The sequence below is a fragment of the Cynara cardunculus genome (genome assembly GCF_001531365.2).
Source record: "Cynara cardunculus var. scolymus isolate 2C chromosome LG 16, CcrdV1, whole genome shotgun sequence".
NCBI lineage: Eukaryota > Viridiplantae > Streptophyta > Magnoliopsida > Asterales > Asteraceae > Cynara > Cynara cardunculus.
In genome coordinates this window covers 3,076,870-3,101,131 of record NC_037543.1, presented here as the reverse complement: position 1 = coordinate 3,101,131, position 24,262 = coordinate 3,076,870, and the positions used below count along the sequence as shown (strand labels likewise).

The following is a 24,262-nucleotide window of genomic DNA, read 5'->3' as shown; positions in this document are numbered from 1 at the left end:
CATTAGATTTGAGCATAGATACTGCAAATCTAACCTTATCTTCTTCAGAACATCTACTAGTGTTAAATACTGATTCAATTTCTTTTATCCAGCACATTGCTTTAACTGGATCTCTTTCTCCTGAAAAGGTTGGAGGTTTACATGTYAAAAACATCTTTATATCTCCTCCCCGATTATTGTTACATGCTGAAGGAACTGGAGGATTAATTTCAACTCGTTCAGTTTCTATTCTAGCTGGCAGTCCCATAATAGATRTTAGAGTTTCCCTCAGTTTTCCCATTTCTTCTGCTAAATCATTTCTTGTTATAAACTCTGATTGTTGCCTTTGTTCCTGTTGAGCATTCCCAGAGTGGGGTTCAGAATGTATTTCAGTTTGACCCCTTCCATAAGACTGACTTCTTCCTCTACCACGTCCCCTTGGTCTTCCTCGACCTCTATTTCTGGACATGCTAGTTGGAAGATTAACAGATGACTCTTCCCTTTCTTCAGATACATGGTGGGCAGTTCTCTGACCTTCGTGATTGATTAGACATCTGTAGATATTTTAGTATTAAATATCACGTATTCACATTCTCAAATATAATATGATGTCCAAGTACAGATATGTACCTGTAAATTCATAATTACATTGGCCATTTGTAATTCGAATTCACCTTACATAATGTTCTCTTTAACCCATTATATTTTATTTTCAGTGATATTAATAATGTCCGGGACTCTTAACATGCAAATGACAGTTTAAGTCTAGGTATCATGCTTTGAATACCTAAATCTCTTAAACTAAGGCTCTGATACCACTTTTGTAACACCCCCAAACACCACATTTGCATAGAACACATATTTCATTACATAGAAACATGGATTACATCAAAAGATCCCACTAGTACAAGGATTACTATATGTACAAAATTTACATATAAAATTTCCAAAACAAATCTTGTACTACTACATGTAATATAACATGTATTTTCAAAAGCAGACAACAGGTTAGGAAAATAATCACATTTTTCCTTTCCCTTTTATATCCCCGGACCCAGCTATTCCTGCATTGCATAATTTAAAACAGAAAATGAGGGTTAGACCATACGGGTCTAGTGAGTAAATTCCTTCTTTGCAAATGCAAGGTGATGAACACCAAAATATGATAATGAAATTTTGCTTAGAAATATACTGCAATACAGATAAATGATGCAGTTCACAACATCATGCAAAAAGAAGTATATCCAAGAACCTCACTTCTATATAGTATCTCTGATTTGAGATTCAACCCTTCCAATATCAAACAAATAATGTAACCAAAACTTCTTAAATCAATAAGCCAATTCTTTGACAAATATAAACAGAAAAGATTTAAGGCAATAATTGTCTGATATGACAAATCATTTTCCCCTTCTCAATAACATATAGATTATTACTTCTAAATAGGAATAATATCTTTAATCAGATCACAAAGAAATGATGACTCAAAGTTATTAAATCCAATTTAGTAATAATAATAAGAGTTATAATAATATCCACATATGACAATGCCACCCTTATTCCAAGTACACCTCTCCTTGATATGTCACCCTTATTCCTCCATCAAAACAGAGCTACTTATCAGAACAGACATAAGTCACTACGTCTGAAAGTACCCATTCCCAGTTCCAAACCAAAACAGACAAAAGTCACCACGTCTGGGGAACTACTATTTAAAACAGTGTTTCATACCAAAACAGACTTACGTCACCACACTTGGTAGAAACAATTTTACAAAATCCACTTCCATACCAAAACAGACTTACGTCACCACGCTTGGTAGGAACATATCTTTATTTAAAAGGATATAAAAATACTCATTTTAAAATCCATAATAAACCCAAAATAGACATTTTATATTAAAAGTCTAATATAAAACTCATGAAAATTCCAAATATGAGGTTATCCGGATAAGATATCACCTAAAGCTTATCCGGTTTGACACTTAAAATAATTTCTAACATATTTGTCCGGATAACAAATCCGGTCAATACCCCGCTTAAAGCTTGAACGATTTAAACACTTAGAAACAAAAATCATCTTTTGTCCGGATATCTAGTCCGGACAACAATCCGCTCAAGACTTGTCTGATTTAAATAATCCAGACATTAAGCCGCTCAAGGCTTATCCGGTTTAAATACTTATCCGGTCACTCTTTGATCGGATAAACATTTAAGAGTAAAAAGACTGATTTCTATCCAAATTCAAATAAAATTCATACGAAACCAGTAATAATCTTTAAGCAAAAGAGTTTTAGAAATTACTCACCTTATCAAGCTTTTGAAATCAAAACTGAAATTCAACTTGAATCTCCCAAACAAAGATGATCCGATCAAACCTCTTCTTCCTTTAAATTGCACCACTTTTTCTAAAAAGAAACTAGAGGAAGAGAATGGAGGCTTAACCTCCTTTTATACTTTCCAATTCAGGAAAGTTGGCAAACCGCCATATGCATGCTTACATACATTGTGTGTGTATATATATATATATATACACTTATCTTCAAACACCCATAAAATATGTATACATCTCATGTATACATATTCCATATATATATATATATATATATATATATTAAACACACACACACACACACACATATATATATATACACATTATGCATATATACCTATGCAATAAAAATATACATACTCACATATTAGATTTACGTAAACTTGTATTCACATAAACATTTAATCATATAATCACGTATTTAAATACCTTAGGTGATAACCAAGACCCAGTTATCACAAGTTTTAAAATTACAATTTTTGTTACTATAGTTTGAAATTTATTTCTATTTCCATCCTTGAGATTAAACACTACTTTTAAGTACAAGAACAAAAATAGTAATGAATTTTAAACCAATATAAAAGAAAATCGTAATTTAAAAATAACAAGGACAAAAATAGAAAATTTCAACTAACTATAGGGACTAATAACGTAATTTATCTAAATTATATTTGTTCATTGACCTTGACGGACTTCAAACTTGGACTACATGTTGACCCAGGGTCTTATTTGGATATATTTGTTTCATTATTATAAAAAAGATTACTTCTCTTAATTTATTACATATAGATTGTAATTTTTTATAACATGTATTTTTAGGACAATGAGGTTAAAAAATTATAGTAACAGATGGAGTTTTTTTTATTAACCTGGATATTCAACCTGCTATGCGAACCGACTAAACCCAAGACGACCACCTGCTTAATTTGCAGATAGCCCGGAGTCACCGTATTTGAACCTCCATGGCCATAAGGGAATTTTTATTCCTCATTGGATTTGAACTTGGGACCTCCAGGTACTTTTGACCTTTGGAGCCAAACTCAAACTAATCAGGCACCACCATTGTGGTTGGAGTTTTAAATTCATTTCATATAAATATTCCAAATTATAAATTCATCGAAGATACGTCATCATATCATATCTTATGACGTTCTAAATTATGAGGGGGAAAAAGAAAATATTTGTTTGAGGAGTCATGGGTGTGAATGTGGATTTTGAAAATGATATTTGATTAGATTATTATGACTCTAAGTCGTTTATTAATTATTATTTTCTTCAAATTGCTTCTTTTAAGAATAAAATAATCTATGAAACAAGTTGATTATAAAAAATGGTTATTGTGGTCATTTTATTATTTTCTTTAACTATCTGTTTAAAAATACATAACAAATGATTGAATATATATATTATATATAATATAATATTATATACATTTTACATACATACACTCCATGCGCTTTCATCATCTTCATCAACGCCAACAAATTGTCTCCATTCCAACGATGAATTGCCATCATGTTTCTGAACTTGTAAGAGCAAAAACCTCAAATATTTCTAGGCCAAAAGTTGAACTTTTCAATCCCGACAAAATTATATAGCTTTGATTATCATGTTATGAAAAAACAAGTGAGATTTAAAGGTTTAGGGTTTGGATTTAAGGGTTTAGGGTTGAGTCCCTTGAAGAGAAGGTATATCGTATGTGCTTTGTCTCTGTATATATAATTATTTATATAATAAATATTAAATATATTATATTAATTAATTTCATTTTCTAAAAGAAAAATGAGAAAAAAAATTACAATACGCCTGTCTGGACAAATTTTTTAACCGTTAATGGGAGAGACAAAAACCAAGCATTTTTGTATACGACGAGAGTTTTCTTACAATAGAGGTTTTTTAGGAACCCAATCCAAAAAAAAATAACAAACCATAGGGACCAAAATTGCAATTTACTCTAATAATAATTATTATTATTACAACTTTAAATAAATGCTTCACAACCGAAAGCTCCATTAATGATTCCAAGTGAAGCAAAGAGTATAAACAAACATACACCTTTTCCAGCTGGCCATATATATAAAAATTTAAAAAATTGCTAGTAGCCTATCATAACAACATCAAGGATGCCACCTTCTCAAAGAAAGCAGACACATTTAACAGCAATTTTTGCAAGCAAAAAATAAGACATACATAATATATAGCCGTGTAAGAATCATTTAAGCATAAAACCAATGAGAATCATTTACAGTTAGCTCACCTGGTTTTCTAAACGATAGCACAAACCTATGAACGATTGAGTGATTGTAAATTAAAAGGACCAAAATAACAACAGACTGTAAAATATAGTAACGAAAATAGCAATGAATTACAAAGCCAAAAAACGTACTTTTACTCTTTGGTGTTGTTTTTTTTTTGTCATAAAGTCTCTTATTAACATCTGATGTCTGACCGAATAAGAAGTTGAAGCATTCAGATTGTTTGTTTGTTTTCTTTTATAAAAGATGAAAACCTCCTACCGAACAACAGGACAACCCATGTCCAATTGATGTCTGATTAATGTTAAAGAAAGGAAACAGGGATGAAATCGGGAATGGAAGGGGAAAACAAAACGACAAGAAACACAATTAAAAACAAAAATGACTGGAGCATTGTTGCGCGTCGACGACTAGGGACGAGAAAGGAGGAAGGGGGCTGGAGCACTGACGGGATGAAGGGTTAAGATGGTGGCTAAATGGTGGAGGAGCGTAGTGGAGAAGATCGAGGGAGGGGTCTGCGAGATGCAACGGCTAGAAGGAGAAAATTGCTGGTGGGTCTAACTTGATTAAATTAGACGAATATGATTATGATAGTTTTCTAAAATGACGTCCCAATTGTTTAGTGTTGGCATTACGAAGTAGGTCATGAAACATATCGATTAAATGATGATTTTCTATAAACATATTTGATTTTAATATACAATACTATATAATAAATAATGAATATGTCTTGATAGAAAATACAATGACCTAATAGTAGAAAAATGTATTATAATAATACTACGATAAAATTAATGTTATAAGACGCCTAAAATATCTAAGGATCATAATAGAATATTTTATAAATTTTTGTTTATAGGACCAAACTATAAAGAATCATATATAAAGTGTTACAATAGGTTTATAAAATGTTTTTAGATGTTTTAACAAGCTTTTAGAATGTTCTTAAAATAAAGTCTCATATGAGCAATTTTATATGATATTTTTTATAAGTGCCATAAAACCCATCTTTTTATAGAACAATTGTGTTTATAGAACATTTTTTTTTCAAATAGTGTCGTATAAAATAGTAACACGACACTTTATTTTAAAAACATTCCAAAAAAAACTTGTTGAACTGTAAACCTATATTAACACTTTTACATAGGACGTTTTTTGATTTTGTTTTTATAAACTTAAGTCTTATAAAATATTTTATTAAAACATTTAGAAAATTTTAAACGTTCAACAAAATCATTTATGTGTGACATATTAACTGTTTATGAAGTTTCAATAACATTTATCAACTTTTTATAGTGAAATTTATGTTACAAATATATTTTTATTAAAATTTATGATACAACAGTTTAATAAATATCCTAAAGTTTTTAAAGGTAATTAAGATTTTTTTAAATACGTTAAATTTAAAACACAAAAAATATCATTTGAATGATATTTACTACAATTAAATATTGTTGTTAAATATATAATATTTATATATAACAAATAGAATAAATAAATTCACACACCCTCCTCATTTTTAGTAAAGTTTGAACCCTTAAAAATTGTTGATTTTATCCCTCAAGTTTTAAAATTACAAATTTTGTTACTATAGCTTGAAATTTATTTCTATTTTCATCCTTGAGATTAAACACTACTTTTAAGTATAAGGATAAAAATAGTAATGAATTATATGAATCAATGGGAAAGAAAATCGTAATTTGAAAATAACAAGGACAAAAATAGAAAATTTCAAGTAACCATAGGGACTAAGAACGTAATTTATCTAAATTATATTTGTTCATTGACCTTGACCGACTTCAAACTTGGATTACATGTTGACCCAGGTCTTATTTTGATATATTTGTATCATATTATTACTAGTTGTGTATCTGCGCAATGCGACGGGAGCCATGAATTTTAACGATTTTGAAGTTCCATTGATTTTATAAGATAAGATTTAACGATGATATAGGTTACACTTGGTCTTCACATATTAATACAATTTGAATAAATAAGAGTTATAGTTCCAATTACAGACTATCGATGAAAAAAATTGTATGACAGTTTAAAATCCAATATATTCAAAATCCAACATATTTAAACGACTCCACAAATGTATTCGATTTACACCAAGAACAAAGAACCAAAAAATTTGAGTTTTAAGATAAACACTCAAAACCAATAAAGAAAACTACAAATTTGACAGATCATAAGTCATGAAAAGACAAAAAAAGATGGGTTTTAGAATGAAATTTCAACTGCTTACACTCTTTCTTGTCCAGAAACTCAGATTAAGGTTGAATTAATACATGTATATATATATATATATATATTTCAAAAAAACCCAAGAACATATTAATTCAAAACATATTATACAGTGTAATTTGGACAGCCTAACCCCTAAAATATATAGTATATATATAAATAAATAACTATAAAAGTATAAATCGTAAATATTAAAAATATTTTTTCACAGTATATATAATATATAATAATATAATTAAGTCAAAAACTATTCAATATTGGACTCATTTCGAAGGTATTAACGAGATGATTATAATGGTGTAACTTGTTAAAATAAAAATGTATTTTTTAAACATGTTTTAATTGATATACGATTATGTATGTTAATTTGATAAATGTTTAAAATGAAACATTTAAAAGTAAATTAATTAATTAATTATAGAGGTATAAAGTGTAAATTTAAAATTATAATTTTTAAAAAGTCGGTTGTGAGAGAATGAGTGTATGTGAGGGGGTGAGTATATGTGAGGAGAGAAGTAGGTGAAAAAGTGAAAAAGTGAATACAAAAGGTATTTTGGTCATTTTATATATTAATACTTTAAGACTTTTGCTAAATTTGCTTAATAAGATAGTATAGATAAGAAAGATTACTTCTGTTAATTTATTATATATAAATTGTAATTTTTTATAACATGTATTTTTAGGCAATGAGTTTAAAATATTATAGTATCAAATGGAGTTTTTTTTTATTAACCTAGATATCCAATCCGTTATGCGAGCCGACTAATCCTAACACGACCACCTGTTTTGCAGATAGCCCGGAGTCACCGCATTTGAACTTCCGTGGCCAGAAGAATATTTTTATTCCTCATTGAATTTAAACTTGAGACCACCAGGTACTTTTGACCTTTAAGGCCAAATACAAACTAATCAGGCACCACCTTTGTGGTTGGAGTTTTAAATTCATATCATATAAATATTCCAAATTATAAATTCATCGAAGATATGTTATCATGTCATATCTTATGACGTTCTAAATTATGATGGAAAAAAAAAAGAAAATATTTATATGTGTGGATTTTGAAAATGATATTTGATTAGATTATTATTATGACTCTAAGTCGTTTATTAATTTTTATTTTTATTTTCAAATTGCTTCTTTTAGGAATAAAATAATTTATGAAACAAGTTGATTATGAAAAATGCATTATTTCTTACCTGTAACACTAGTATAGAATACTATTGGTTTATAATATATTAAAATAAGGTATGTGGTATGCAGCTTAGTTGGTAAAAAGATGAGGTGACTTTATCCAAATATACTACGTGTCATGGGTTAGCCTCAGTCGTTGAATGAGGCGAAAAATACCCTTATATTAATGTCCTTGAGCATATTCTATATGAAACCGATTAAAATTACTGGTAATCAACTTTTAGTTCAAATGTATCAAAATAAGACATCATAGTTTTGATAATATATATCAAAATAAGACTATGGGTCAATAAAGATGCAATCAGGTTTGACTTGGTCAAAGTCATTCAACAAATATAATTAATTAGAGTAAACTATGTTTTTATTTTTGTATGTTTTTTTTTTAAATTGTGGTGTAAATTCTTGTGATGTATAATTTATTGTTGTTTTCGTTTTTATAGTTTACAACTGATTGTTGTTTTCGTTACTTATACTTGTCGATAATAAACCACTGACGAAGTTAGTATGATGTATGAATTGCAAATTATAGGAACAAAAACAAAAATAAATTACAAATCATAGGGATGAAAACAACAACTTCGAAAGCATCGAACGGAATTCGCAGTTCTTAACAAACGAAAGAGACTAATTAAAAACATAGTTTAAGACCAAAACAAAAGGTTAAAACTTAAAAAAAACAAGCAAATTGATTGTTTTTTTAATATTATAAAGCAATTTAAGGAAATGGTGTGTGTGTGTGTATATATACGTACATACTTGTATGGAGGTATCACACCCAACACCTTAATTGATGGTTTTCAAAAGTCAGCTAGTCGGAAGATCAGAGCTTAAGTTAGGAGACCATATATATGTTTCTCCAGATTTGATGACAACGCCTCACTACGGTTAGTTCTTTGAGCAACTACTATACTCAAGTTTCGCTCTCCTTCTATAGTAACTATTGAATATTCATTTGTGAATGTATTTATATGCAGGCATCGTCATCGGGGAAGACAAAATCATTCATTATGTGAACCCAGTTGAGACGGGTGGTTGGGGTTGTCTTGGTGACTGGTGCACACCTTTTATGAGCTCAACTAGCGGCAGCAACAGTGGTGGTGGCGATGGCCATGGAAAGGAGCGAAAGAAACGTTGCCCGATATCTTATTGTGGACAGGAGAAAGTAGCCGGAAGTAGAGTGAGGTTGTCTTGCATAGATTGCTTTATCAACGAACAGAGATTTCTATCTCAATTGTCATATGAATCGGATCCCCCAGAAGAAGTGATAGATAGAGCTACTTATCTATATGAAAATTGGTGTTCCAAGTATACACTGAAGGGAATTGATAACGATAAAGATTTTGCAATTTATTGCAAGATTGCTCCATTTGATATTGATGGTCTGCCCAACTTTCGAAGTATAAACAGTCGGGGTTCCAAGAACAATCTGCGAAGCTTTGCACCAGCTGATGTTCCACTATTCGGAATAAACAGACCGAAGAAGAGATCTGGTGTGAAGATATGGTTAAGTAAGTACAAGAGTCGTTTGAATTCACAATGAATAAAAACCCACCTCGGAAATATTCAACCATTTGTGGTGTCGGGATGCATGTATTCATGAAGCTCCATCAATCAAGCAAACTTTCATATTTTTAATGTATTATCGTTATTATGTGTGTAGTTAGTTAATGAATTTGATATGATTCCAATGTCAAAACTTTATATCATTCATTGAACTATTGACGAAAAAAACCATCTCCGACGACATATCTCATCGCCGGAGAAAGTGCGGCCGGTGATTGTGATTACCGACAGATTACCGTCGGTGATAGTTATGATCCACCACAAATTTATCGGTAATTGCCGAGGAAAATCTAGTTTCCAATACATTAAGTTAAAGAATAGCCAATCTCGACTTTTAGCTAAAAACATATAATTAATATCAAATAATCTAACAAGTCGTCAAGGCTTGATTTACTTTGATCAGTCAATTTTTTAAGTTTTAAAAATACTACGATAAAATTATTGTTCTTTTCTTTTATATATAACTTACAATTTATTATATAGTTTTCCTCAATCATACATATTGATAATAAATCATTGACGTTATTAGTATGACGACAAAAACAACTATAAATATGGTGACTACGGCTAGAACGCAACGAAATGCAAACCACAAGGATGTTCAAAAGAAAAAAATCATATCCTGATTTTGAGGAAGCCACATGGACCTAAGGTGTAATTTACTCATAGTTTTACATAGAATTTCACGTCATCAAATAATATTGTCTTATATGCCACATCATTTGTCACGTCAACATGGTAACCAGTTAATGGTTAAATTAAATACCAAGATACTTGAATGTTTAAGATATCACGTCTTACATATTAAAATAAATGTTTTGAAAGTATATTACATTTCCATTTAGTTTTCCTAATTATTAGTTTACTTCCATTAATTACACCGTGTTCTAGAGTTTTTTTTTTTACGAAGGAAGGTAGGAGCGATTTATGAACTAATTACAAACAACAACGAAAACAACAACAACAACAATAATAATAAATATATTTAAAAAGAAAGTTGTTTGATGAAACGATAACACATACACCCCCACCCTGCAAATGAGTTTTTTAGTTATTTACACATTTTCCTTGCAGCTTCTCTGTTCTTTTTTACGGTCGCACTATCTGGTGCTGCATGACCGGTCTTGCAGTATTCTACGAAACCATAATTGGTACCAACGTTCGTTCCTTTATCCCTCAAGTTTTAAAATTACAATTTTTGTTACTATAGTTTGAAAAAAAATTACTATTTTCGTTCTTGCGATTAAATACTACTTTTATGTATAAGGGACTAAAATAGAAATGAAGTGTAAACTACAAGTACAAAAATAGATACAAAGTTTAAATCATAAGAACAAAAATGGTAATGAATTATCAACCAATGAGGATGAAATTCGTAATTTAAAAACTACAAGGACAAAAATAGAAAATTTCAAGTAACCATAGGGACTAATAACGTAATTTATCTAAATTATATTTGTTCATTGACCTTGACGGACTTCAAACTTGGACTACATGTTGACCCAGGGTCTTATTTGGATATATTTGTATCATTATTATAAGAAAGATTACTTGTGTTAATTTATTACATAGAGATTGTAATTTTTTATAACATGTATTTTTAGTTATAGGAGTTTAAATAATTATAGTAACAGATGGAGTTTTTTTTTATTAACCTAGATATCCAATTTGCTATATGAGCCGACTAATCCCAGCACGATCACCTGTTTTGCAGATAGCTCAGAGTTACCGTATTTAAACCTCCGTAGCCATAAGGGGATTTTTATTTCTTATTGGATTTGAACTTAGAACCTCCAGGTATTTTTGGCCTTTGGAGCCAAACTCAAATTAATCAGGCACCACCCTTGTGGTTGGAGTTTTAAATTCATATCATATAAATATTCCAAATTATAAATTCATCGAAGATATGTTATCATATCATTTCTTATGACGTTCTAAATTATGAGGGAATAAACAAAAGAAAATATTTATTTGAGGAGTCGGGGGTGTGAATGTGGATTTTGAAAATGATATTTGATTAGATTATTATGACTCTAAGTCGTTTATTAATTTTTTATTTTTATTTTCAAATTGCTTCTTTTAGGAATAAAATAATCTATGAAACAAGTTGATTATGAAAAATGCATTATTTCTTACCTGTAATTAATTAGGTTTGACTTGGTCAAAGTCATTCAACAAATATAATTAATTAGAGTAAACTATGTTTTTAATCTTGTATGTTTTTTTCTAAATTGTGGTTTTCATTCTTGTGATTTATAACTCATTGTTGTTTTTGTTTTTATAGTTTACAACCGATTGTCGTTTTCATTACTCAGACTTGTCGATAGTCAGTATGATGAGAACATCGAGTATGAATTACAAATTATAAGAACAAAAACAAAAACGAATTACAAATCATAAGGATGAAAACAACAACTTCGAAAGCATTGAACGGAATTCGCAGTTCTTAACAAACGAAAGAGACTAATCAAAAACATAGTTTAAGACCAAAACAAAAGGTTAAAACTTAAAAAAAAAACAAGCAAATTGATTGTTTTTTATATTATAAAGCAATTTGAGGAAATGGTGTGTGTATATATACACACACACACAGAGGTATGGAGGTATCACAATCGACACTTAAAATGATGGATTGCGAAACTCAGCTGGTCCAAATATCAGAGCTTAAGTTAGGAGACCATCTATATGCTTGTTCGGATATGCAAACAATGGGTGACGCTGGTTAGTTCTTTGATCAACTACTATACTCAAGTTTGTGAATATAGTAACTATTAAATATCCATTTGTGAATATATTTATATGCAGGCATCGTCATCGGGGAAGACAAAATCATTCATTATGTGAACCCAGTTAAGACGGGTGGTTGGGGTTGTCTTGGTCAGTGGTGCACACCTTTTATGAGCTCAGCTAGCGGCAACGACAGTGGTGGTGGCGATGGCCATGGAAAGGAGCGTAAGACACGTTGCTCGATATCTTATTGTGGACAGGAGAAAGTAGCCGGAAGTAGAGTGAGGTTGTCTTGCATAGAGTGCTATATGAAGGAACATGGCTATCTGTATCGGTTGATATATGAATCAGATCCCGTAGAAGAAGTGATAGAGAGAGCTACTTTTCTATATGAAAATTGGCATTCCAAGTATAAACGGAACGGAATTAGTAACAATCAAGATTTTTGCAATCTATTGCAAGATGGCTCTGATTGATATTAAAGGTCTGCCCAACTTTCGAAGTATAAACGATCGGGGTCCCACTAACAAACTGCGAAGCTTTACACCAGCTAATATTCCACGTTGGAATTAAACCGAATGAAGAAGAAATCAGGTGTGAAGATGTCGCAAAATAAGTACAAGGGTCGTTATTTTGGTTAATTTCGCCTCTACATATTGTATTCACAATGAATAAACACCCATCTCGGAAACTTTCATATTTTTAATGCATTATTATTATTATTATTATGTGTGTAGTTAGTTTATAATTTCAATATGATACCAATGTCAAAACTTCATTTAATTCATTGAACTACAAAACAAAGATGCTTCCTTGACGAAAAGATCCGCTGGAAAAAACCATCTTCGACAGCGGACCTCATCAGGGGAGAAAGTGCGGCCGGTGATTGGGATTACAAACGGATTACCGTCGGTGATGGTCAATTCACTCGTGATCCGCCACAAATTTATCGGTAATTGCCGACGAAAATCTCGTTTCCAATACATTAAGTTAAAGTATAGCCAATCTCGACTTTTAGCTAAAAACATATAATTAATATCAAATAATTTAACTAGTCGTTAAGGCTTGATTTACTTTGATCAGTCAAATTTTCAAGTTTTAATAATACTACGATAAAATTGGCATTATAAGAAGCCTAAGATGTCTAAGCATTATAATAAAAATATTTTATCAAACTTAGTTTATAGGAACAAACTATAAAGTATCGTATAAAAAGTGTTACAATAGGTTTATAGAACGATTTTAAAATAAAGTCTCATATTAGCTATTCTATATGATACATTTGATAAATGTCGTATAAACCCATCTTTTTATAGGACATTTGTGCTAATAGAACATTTTTTTTTCAAATAATGTTGTATAAATAGTAATACGACACTTTATTTTTAAAGCATTCTAATTAAAAAAACGCTTAATATCGTCCTGCAAACCTATTTTAACACTTTTACATAGGACGTTTTTTGATTTTGTTTCTATAAACTTAAGTCCTATAAGACATTTTATTAAAACAATTAGAAAATTTTAAGCGTCCTATAAAACCATTTTTAGTGTAATATTAACTTTTTATTAAATTTAAATAATATTTATCAAACTTTTGATAGTGAAATTTATGTAACAAATATAAATTTATTAAAATTGTGATACAACATCTAATTAATATCCCAAAGTTTTTAAAAGTAATTACATTTTTTCTATTAACCTGGATATCCAACCCGCTATGCGAGCCGACTAATCTCAGAGCAACCACCTGCTTTGCAGATAGCCCGAAGTCACCGCATTTGAACCCCCGTGGCCACAAAGGAATTTTTATTTCTCCTTGGATTTAAACCTGGGACCTCCTGATACTTTTGACCTTTGGAGCCAAACTCAAACCAATCAAGCACCACATTTGTGGTTGTAATTAAGATTTTTAAAGATACGTTAGATTTAAAACACAAAAAATATCATTTAAATGATATTTACTACAATTAAATATTGTTTTTTAAAGTATATATTATTTATATAGGTAAATAGAATAAATAAATTCACACGCCCTCCTCACTTTTAGTAAGGTTTGAATCATTTACCTCTTAGGAGACCAAAAACTCACATACCACTAGGACAAAGACCCTTTGATATCATACAAGTATAAATACATAAATTAATTCGTGAAAGTTAAAAACATAAAAATTGTATATAAATCTTCAAGATCTTCAAAGTATTTGATAATCCATTTTTCCCGGTTGTTAGCAGTGTTGTTGAATATTGGTTGCCTTCTGCGACTGTATCATCATAGATTTTAACAAGTTATCCATATATGTTGTATTTGGTTGATGTTATCCAAATAATTCTTCAACAACACGTAAACCTTGACCGGTTATAGTCTAAGTCTGTCCTTTCTGTTAGCGACTTGGGATCATGTGAGACCAAAAGTTTTTTATGAGACCCGTAAGACAAATTCTCAACCCTTGGATTAGATCTACAATCTGAACATTCATAAATGTCACTAGACTTCTCAATAATCACAAAATTGCTACCATGCAACTTTGTACCGTTAGATCATTAGCTTATAAAGTTGATCAATGAACATAAATTGGTTTTATGGGTCTCACAAAAAACCTTTGATTTCACATGAACCCAACTCTTTCTGTTAGCATCATGGATCTCGAATCTATGATCTAGTTTGGACGATTAGTAAATTACAAGTTATGGCGGCAATTTAAACACAAAAAAAATACATCAATAAAAATTACACATATTCCAATAAGGTTTGACTTGGTCAAAGTCATCGAAAAAATATAATTAATTAGAGTAAATTATGCTTTTATTTTTTGTAGGTTGTTACAAACTGCTATTTTGGTTTATGTGTTTTTATTCTTGTGATGTATAAATTATTGTTCTTTTCTTTTATATATAGCTTACAATTTATTATATTGTTTTCCTTAATCATACATACGATAATAAATCATTGACGATGTTAATATGACGACAAAAACAGCTATAAATTACAAACCATATGGACGAAACCAATAATATTGAAATCATAGAAACGATGAGGTTGCAATTCTTAACAAACGACACAGACTGATTACAAACATAGTCTACTCTATAATTTATGACTAAAACATTAAAAAAATAAAGCAAATTGATAGGGTTTTTTTATATATTATACAGCAATTTGAGCAGTATACATATATATATATATATATGTCTATTATGAATATATGCTGGTATCAAAAACCAAAGACTTCAATTGATGGATATCAAAAGTCAGCTAGTCCAAAGATCAGACTTTGAGTTAGGAGACCATCTGTATGTTTGTTTGGATATGCAAACATATGGTGACTATGGTTAGTTCTTTATTTCTATATATATATATATACTTGGGATTACGTGAGATCAACCAGTTTTCGTGAGATCATCTTTTTGCACTTGAAACTTCACAGTAAAACACTGTGAAAGTTACTTTCATAGTGTTTTTATTGTGAAGGTTCAGATTTTTTTTCGCTTTCGCAATGTTTTGCATTGAAGTTTCAAGTGTTATTTTGTGGTTCCACAGGTCTCACGAAAATATGTTGGTATCACGTGAACCCAATCCTATATATATATATATATATATATATATATATATATATATGTTATTCTTTTATGTGGTATATAGTGAATGACTAAATATTAATATGTGAAAAACATATATATTTATACGCAGGCATCCTCATCGACGAAGACAAAATCATTCATTTTGTGAACCCAAAGAAAGGTTACAGGGGTTTTCTTGTTCGTTGGTGCACACCTTTTATGAAACGAAAGACGTGTTGTCGGACGTCTTATTGCGGACAGGAGAAAGTAGCGGGAAGTAGAGTAAGGTTGTCTTGCGTCGATTGCTACGTTAAGGATCACAACTATCTGTATCGAATCACATACACCTCATCATATACCCCAGCAGAAGTGATAGATAGAGCTCTTTATCTCTATGAAAATTGGTGTTCAAAGCATAAACGGATGGGCATTAATAACAATCAAGATTTTGCAGTTTATTGCAGGATGGATATGCATCCAACAACAGTCTGGGAAATTCTGCATAAGATATTCCCCAGCTGTTTTAAATGGAATGAAGAAGAATTCAAGCGTAAGGATGTCGTAAATTAAGTACAAGAGTCGATATCTTCGTTAATTATTTGTCTCTAAATAAATTGTATTCATAATGAATAAAACACGTATGTATAAGTATTCAACCATTTTCATTAGGGTGGGGAGGCATGTGAAATTAATGAAGCTCCATCAATGATGTTATTAGTTCATGAATCCAACTGGAATATGTGCATATGATGGCTGTGTTAAACTTTATATAATCCATGGAGTTTCTAACAACATGCAAATAATTGAAATGTCTTTAATTAAACATCGAGATATATATATATATATATATATATATATTAGATCATGTGAGACCAAGGGTTTTTCGTGAGACCCGTAAGACCAATTGATGTTCATTGATCAACTTTATAAGCTAACGATCTAATGATCTAAAGTTGCACGGTGGCAATTTGTGATTATTGAGAAGTCTCGTCGCAATTTTGTGATTATGAATGTTCAGATTATAGATCTAATCCAAGGGTTGAGAATTGGTCTTACGGGATTCACGAAAAACCCTTGGTCTCACATGATCCCAAGTCATATATATATATATATATATATATATATATATTAGAGAGGGGGGGTTCATTTGAGAAGTAAATGAGTGATACTAACCTTTCATACAATCAAGATTGGTCAAAAATCGTGATTTTGACCGGTTAAAGATCACGACTTTGGTTGGTCAAGATTTGCGGCTTTGACTGGTCTAGCCAAAAATAATGTGTTTCGTAAATTTTTCAAATAGGGGGCAAACAAATGCATATGTGAATCCATAGTTCTTATGCGAATAAGTTAATTAGTTCATATTTATAATTAGTTTATATGTGAACACACATGTTTATATGTGAATCAGTTAATTAGTTCATATGTAAATTACATGGTTCACATATGAACATATAGTTCGTATGTGAATCACAGAGGTTCACATATGAACATATAGTTCGTATGTGAATCACAAAGGTTCACATATGCACGTGTTTTGCCACCTATTTGTAAAAGTGATGAAACCATCATTCTATCTTCCGCATACCATATGAGGAACTATCCGGTGCTTCAAGTCAAAGCTACAAATGTTGACCAAATGAAGGATTAGGATCACTTCTCTACATCTCAAATACTTGCCATTTCTCACGAAAAGATATGAGATTGGTGGGGCAAGATTTACTCACAGATTTTCCTCTACTCCAGCAGGTAGAGGTTGATAAAATAAAGACCCCTGGCTTGCAAGCAGGAAATTAAACAAACAAACAAACAAGCAAGCATAAAGTGCAGTGCTGACAACTAGTAGTTCAATGAAAAAAAAACCAAGACTAATGTACAGCAAACATGTCACAAAAATAGATACAACAGTAGACAAGAAATGTAGAAAAAACTAAGGAGCCATTTACCCAAATGCATACCCGGTAAGCATTTAGCATTAAGATTTAAACTATCACTTACCTTATCAGGTAAAATTTTGGTCCATCATATGCAACAATTTACCCGGTAAATGCTAACTGGTTAAGACTCTTTCTCCTTGCTACCAGGTAAGATTCTTGGTCCTTGACATGTTAATCCGGTAAGATAAGTGACCCGGTAAGCGCTTACTGGGTAAGTGTTTAATAAACAGCCCTAAGAAAGACAACCCTTATCAGATGTAAGGCCGTAATAACCTAAGCTTCAGTTGTGGTGCATGAATTCATCCCATCCCAATAGATATTTTCAAACAATTCTGTATCAAATCAATCATAAAATAATGATACAGCAATGCCCCATAGATACATACATAATTCAGTCTCACTTCATGTACTAATAAATATCATATGTTCATTGTACTTTGTTTATCGTACTTAAAGTTGTACCAAAAGATGTTGCAAAACCATCCATGTACTTCTTACAGAATCAACTACAAACGACTTGGTTTATTTCTAGCCATTGAAACACGTTGTATACCCGTTAATCCAGATAAATACGTGGCATACGCATATCATATATAGGGGATGACAAATAACCTGGTTTTCGAAACAGAAATGGTATTTCATCGAGATAAAAAAGATTCTACCACATGGAAGTTTTGCCCACAAACCCTATTGAAACTGGTTTTAACCAAATCCCTAATTAGAAAAAGAAATTGATATCATGAATTCATTTCAACAAAGAGACTGACTTGAGGATGTAATCCGGCTTCTTTAAGCGTTGAAGATAGTTTTTCTTGACCATAAAGAACACGAGGGAAGTTGGTGGCAAGAGTGTAAGTACCGATTTCTAAGCAACCTGAAGAATCAATAAAGTCGTATAGGGACTGTACTGTAGCCGTATGATGGAACCTCCTACCCTTGCGTTCTCCGTTTGGTAATCTCACCAATACCTAAAGATAGAAGATTGCCGTAAAAAATCAACTTGAATGCATATGGAAGGTGAGGAAGAAATAAATTACATAATGAAAAAGACATCGTAAGTTTACAGAAAACAAGAGTTATGGTTCTAGAGCCTGAATGTTGCAGCTATTCATTACTTTATTACTACAATCCTAACCAATTTAAAATTAAAGGCTTAGGGGCAGTTTGGTTGGCTTTCTATTAAGTCCCTGATGAATAAGCTGTCTGTGTGGATTAATTTGTCTGTATAGATTGCGAAGGTTTTTGTTTGGTTTTTTTTTCAATAGATGGAATGAGCGTGTTTTTAAATTGGGAGGGGCAGGTTCTGAAAAAACTTGGCTTCCTGCATAGAACTTCCTCCAAAAAGCTTATTGATTAAGCCACTTTCTATATCATTAAGCCACTACCAATCAGTCATGTATTGCTGACCAAATAAGGTGTGAGTCACATTAAGGTCATGAAGCTGCTAACCAACATGCCCTTAGAACAGTAGTAATCCTCCAGCTACCCCAAAATAAATGTCCACATTTCCATTTTAGTTTGGCGCAAACTTTTGTGCACTTTCAAAATTCAGTGTCTACTTTCCAATTTGACCGTTGATTATGAGAGCAGAAAGTTATTACTCCTTTATTATTAAGGGTAAATTGCCATTTAGTTAATTAAAAAAATGTAATAATTACACATTTCTAAAACTCTATGCCTTTTCATTGTGGACAATTATTTTGGGACGGAGGGAGCAGATTGCTCTGAAAATATCTAGATACAGATCCCAAGGCTTATTGTAGTAGGCTTTCGGTTTCTGCTTTGATATTAGTTGATCTTTGGCCTGTGTCATCTTGATCAGAGTTCTCTCTCTGCCATAGGGTTCCCTGAATTTGGCTCATTTGGGGCATACAACAATGCCCTTCTATGTTTCTCTTTTAATGATACAGAATTCCATTTATCCCATTCTTTTCTGTTTATACCAAGTTTCCATTTTTATCTTTGAAAGTCAATGATAAATTAACCATTTGTGTGACTCACTCTCTCCAGATTAGTCATTCATGTGATTCTTGCAGTTGCTTAATGAACATTTGAGATATTAATGGATTTGTATATAAAAGTATGTTTCAAATTTTAAGGGTTTTATAGATTTCAGCTTATAGTCATTAGAAGTTTTTCTAGAGAAGGCAAGAGGCAATGGGAATTTGAGCTCATGACCTCCAAGGTATATTTCAGAATTTAAGAGGCAGAGGAACAACTTTTCCAGTTTTGTTGGCCAAGTAAATAATTGGTCATATATCAAACCAGTACAGTCCTACCATAATTCGGTTCTCTTTTCATTGGTTATCCATTAATACGATATTTTCAGGAGGGTATTGAAGCATTCTAGTTGTCCAAAATAGCCACCACCCCCCCCCCTCCTCCTTCACTTTATAGCCAACTTTTCAACTTATTGACCAAAATAGCGAGATTACGCAAATGGCACTTGCAAGTTGTGTAACTCACTTTTTTCAATATAATATTCAGAAAAAGTAGACTTGGATAAATGCTACCTGAAGAGTGTGTCCCATATAGATTGTCCATGTAGACATTACGCATGTAGCACTTTATGCAACTTGCGTAATGTCTACTTTTCCTGAATATTATATTGAAAAAAATAGGTTACGCAAGTTGCTCAAGTGCTAATTGCATAATCTCGGCTATTTCAGTCAGTAAATTGAAAAGATGGCTATTTTGGACAATTTCCCGATTTAAAAAGCAAATGGATCATGCATTAACATGAAAATGAAAGGTCGGACAAGGGGAAAGAAATACCTGTGTAATATCAGGCCCTTTTTCAGGTTCAGGGCCCAAAGACAAAGCTTTCTCCTCACGCAGTTTAACCAATGCAGCCTCTCTCTCAGCAGCTTCACGCGCTGCTCTTTCACGGGCAACTTCTTCTTCCTTCTGTTTCATCTCAGCTTCAGCAGCTTCCTTCGCTAGTCTTTCTTGTTCTTCCTTCCTCTGGCGTTCCCTAGCCTGATGTGCCATAAGAAATTTAAGCAATCAAAGTGATTAGTGTGAATCTCTACTCTTAAAGAGGAAAAGTAACAGGAATGGTATAGTACTCCTTCCGTCCCAAAATAAGTATCCACGTTTCTATTTAAGTTTGTCCCAAGTGTCCACTTTCAAAAGAGATATTTATAATACTAAAATTTCCATTTTTACCCTTAATTATGATGCACAAATATTTAGAAGTTGATAATATAGAAAAATTCATTAGTGGAATAAGTATACATTTCTTAAACTATGTCTTTTATCAAAGGTAAAATTGTTATTAAGCTGATTAAAAGGGTAATAATCATACATTTCTAGACTGCATGCTTTTTTATTGTTGACACTTGCTTTTTAGGACGGAGGAGTACTTATATCATCAAAGACAAAGTGGGATGTGAGAGATCACATAAAAGGAATATTAGTTGTGGAAGCCCGAGAAGAATATAAGGGTAAAGACAAAGGGCAATGGTGGACCTACAAGGGGATTTGTGTGTTGGTGATTTTAGTATCATCCATCATTTGGTGTATTTGGAAAGTGATTTTCGATACACGATCCAGGAGTTTTATCCAAGTATTATCAAACCACAAAACCCAGATTCCCCAACATTGTGTGTGGGTAACTATACGTCCACAAGTACTAATGATCTAGTTTAATCACTCAACCTATATTTTCCCGTGTGTTTGTGCATTCTAGCTGCATTGGATGGTGTCATTAACAAAGAAATAGGACAAGTTAAATCATAACATACTTGGTCAGCTTCAAGTGCAGCTTGATATGCAGCATCTTGTTCCTCCCTCAAACGTATGTTGGTTCTACGTTCCTCGGCATCAAGTCTAGCGGCAACAAGGACCGGGGAACTTTCTTCCAGGACTCTCTGCAACACTGTAAGCATTTCTTCAGGCGACTTAGGCCCCTCAACCTACAATATAGTAGAAATAAATAACATAATAGCAAAAGCAAGATTGTTCTATGTGAATAGCATCTTGTTTTGAAGGAAGACAATCAAATATTTTCACACAGTGATATGATATGGGAAGATCATTGTAGAATATGAATGAAAATAATACAAGGAGCTAGCTCAATATCACTCCCCTTAGTTTGTATTTAATCACGATATAAACAAGTACTTATTCCATCTTTCTTAATTCTTATGTCTGCCAATCGGAGCTAGTCACTGCTTGAAGTTAGCACATAACACTCACTTTAATCCATTCAACTTCTCTCAGGGTGCATTTGGTACGTGGAGAGGACTGTCAAGGACAGGACTGACTGGCGGGAGCAAGGTTGGCAGGTGAAAGAATTGTGGAAGGTATTAAGTCTTTAATTTGACATAGGTTAGTAATATGTCTATTTGTCCCATATTTTTGTTCCACCTATTTGGGTGGGACAAAAAACTGCTTTTTGTGCCACTCTAACCTGTCCTGCCCCAGTCTAATTGTTGCACCAAACATGGGACAAGGTTTTGTTTTGTCTGTCCCTCGTACCAGACACACCCTCAGTAACCAAGGGACACTGCATGCGCTCTATGAATGCTTCAACCATTGGGTTTTACTCGAGGCAAACATACTATCGTATTGTTCAAGGTAAACATACTATGGTATCTTCAACCACTCAGCTAAATCAATAGTCTTCCTTACTGTTTCTGTTGATACTTTATTCAGAAATACCACTAATCCCAAGTGCTGCACTGTCCGTGTGGACATGAATGTCACACATGATTAAGGTGCAAAGTGTAAATGCACAATAGTCATATTCTACCCTGGGCACACAGGTCTATGTAGGCCTAGGCTCAAGAAACAAAAGTGAATGTTATTGAAGCAAGTCCCACGCTATATAAGATAACTGATAAAATACATTATTTTCATACTTCCATGTCTTCTTTTATGACGAAAGTCAAAATGACCATATTCTGTACACATCTCCAAAATTAATCATTTATGATCTAAAGCAAATATAAAGTTGAGAATAAACGCTAGCACCACATATATGAGAAAGAAAGATGAGGACAACAAATATGGAGGCAAAGGTTTACTAGCAAGCCATGAAAGCAGCACCTTCCAGCCAAGTCCCATAAGAGCAATGAAAATGTGGTCCTTTTCATCTGGGCTGCAGAATTATTAGAAAAGACCCATAACTGCTGTGTACACATATTCTTTTCACAAATGCAATGTTACATTCCTTGAAAGAGTTTTCCCCTCTCAGAAGTACTTTTTATTTCAAACAAGGCGATCTGTGAATTTATTTGTGAGTAAATCAATGGCAACCACCCACATTAAACATCAAATTTACCATTTCCTCTTTTCATGAAGAGGGAATGTGTAATTATGATAAAAGAATGTGTTTTACTTGCATGTTTTTTCCTACCAAAAGAAAATTGCTGAGTTTGCTAGTAACAAACAAATTTTCGCTTTCTCACATTGAATATTTCTACAAAACTGGAAGACCATTCTTTTGAATTCTAGGAAGATCAATAGTGAAAACTAATCATGGAATCTAAAACTGAGGGGGTGTTTTTTGCAGGTGGGTTTTGGATGATACGGAATAGGAATGGTAATGAATAAAGATGATCGGTCGTGTGATGGTTATAGTGAAATGACCCATTACTAACATTCCCGCTTAATTCGAGGGGAATGAACCTCAAGTGGCACTTGGTTAAAATCAAGAAACGGGAATGTTAGGTAGTAGTAATGGATATTCTCATTGTTGAGGATGTTTTATTCATACTAGGAATCATCATCATTCTGATAGATGAAACTTTGCTTTTGCACACACTCTATAATTACTGAAATGTTTTTCTGAAATATTATGGGTTTCCTAATACTTCCCTTTTAATCAGGCCAACCAAAGTTTGTATCTCCTAAAGACAAAATCATGGCTTCAAAATAATCACCAAATGCAAGTACCAATGTACCATGGTTAATATTACTTACAAAAGCATTACATACCAATAGAGGGTTCTTGTATCCAGAAAACTGATCCTCAAATCATGTCTTGAAGCATATTTTGTATTGTCTTCTGAAATACAAGGCTTTTTTAAGTAATCTTAGCTTAGGATTGGCTTGATATGTAAGACTTCTTGCATTGTCTTTTGCTGCTAACTAAAGCATCCCTTAACATTGATTTCTATGGTTTTTGTAAGTAATACTAACCACAGTATTTGCATTCGGTGTCTATTTGAAGCTATGGTTTTGTGTTTAGATGATGCAAACATCGGTTGGCATGATAATGCGGTGGTAAAATTGCATTAGTATCATGCATCAGAAAACCCATAATGATACACATGTATTAGAAAACAAATTTGCATCAACTATAGTGTGCCTGAAAACAAAGCACTATCTAGACAATGATGATGATTCTTTGGTATCGACCAAGCATCATCAATGCAATATCAAATACCCCATTACTATTCCCCAACATTCCAACTCCTATTCATATTCGTTGATTTTAATCAAACTCCCCCTGAATGATCATACCC

The 24,262-nt window shown here is 32.1% G+C and overlaps 4 protein-coding genes across 5 annotated transcripts in view; 3 read left to right on the top strand and 1 right to left on the bottom strand.

Annotated features, from left to right (window-relative positions):
• LOC112529489 overlaps positions 1-9,719 on the top strand; it is a 23,825-nt gene extending 14,106 nt beyond the window's left edge. The window contains exons 1-2 of one of the 2 annotated variants that reach the window (XM_025140794.1): positions 8,785-8,888; positions 8,979-9,719. In XM_025140794.1, coding sequence (XP_024996562.1) covers positions 8,795-8,888; positions 8,979-9,544 — 660 coding nt within the window. In that variant the 5' untranslated portion in view covers positions 8,785-8,794 and the 3' untranslated portion in view covers positions 9,545-9,719. Of the gene's footprint in view, positions 1-8,784; positions 8,889-8,978 lie in introns of those variants that run through there. The other variant, XM_025140795.1, reaches the window with a different exon arrangement.
• A 2,456-nt stretch (positions 9,720-12,175) lies between these two features.
• On the top strand, positions 12,176-13,020 carry LOC112529864. Its single transcript, XM_025141288.1, has 2 exons — positions 12,176-12,288; positions 12,373-13,020. The coding sequence occupies exons 1-2, from the start codon at positions 12,192-12,194 to the stop codon at positions 12,768-12,770; spliced, it is 495 nt and encodes a 164-aa protein (XP_024997056.1). The 5' UTR covers positions 12,176-12,191; the 3' UTR covers positions 12,771-13,020.
• Positions 13,021-15,534: 2,514 nt separating this feature from the next.
• On the top strand, positions 15,535-16,597 carry LOC112499708. Its single transcript, XM_025103038.1, has 2 exons — positions 15,535-15,623; positions 15,983-16,597. Exons 1-2 carry the CDS (start codon positions 15,602-15,604, stop codon positions 16,420-16,422), a joined length of 462 nt encoding a protein of 153 aa, XP_024958806.1. The 5' UTR covers positions 15,535-15,601; the 3' UTR covers positions 16,423-16,597.
• A 1,573-nt stretch (positions 16,598-18,170) lies between these two features.
• Positions 18,171-24,262, bottom strand: part of LOC112529739 (plant UBX domain-containing protein 10-like) — an 8,137-nt gene continuing 2,045 nt past the window's right edge. The window contains exons 2-4 of the mRNA XM_025141114.1: positions 21,536-21,706; positions 20,565-20,768; positions 18,171-18,757 (exon numbers count right to left, since the gene is read on the bottom strand). Coding sequence (XP_024996882.1) covers positions 18,527-18,757; positions 20,565-20,768; positions 21,536-21,706 — 606 coding nt within the window. The 3' untranslated portion in view covers positions 18,171-18,526. The remainder of the gene's footprint in view (positions 18,758-20,564; positions 20,769-21,535; positions 21,707-24,262) is intronic.

Excerpts from the sequence above, each read along its gene's own strand:
- LOC112529864 (XM_025141288.1), top strand. The coding sequence starts at position 12,192 with ATGATGGATTGCGAAACTCAGCTGGTCCAAATATCAGAGCTTAAGTTA. Across the intron at positions 12,289-12,372 it reads GCAAACAATGGGTGACGCTG|GCATCGTCATCGGGGAAGAC; the intron begins GTTAGTTCTTTG and ends ATTTATATGCAG.
- LOC112499708 (XM_025103038.1), top strand. The coding sequence starts at position 15,602 with ATGCAAACATATGGTGACTATG. Across the intron at positions 15,624-15,982 it reads GCAAACATATGGTGACTATG|GCATCCTCATCGACGAAGAC; the intron begins GTTAGTTCTTTA and ends ATTTATACGCAG.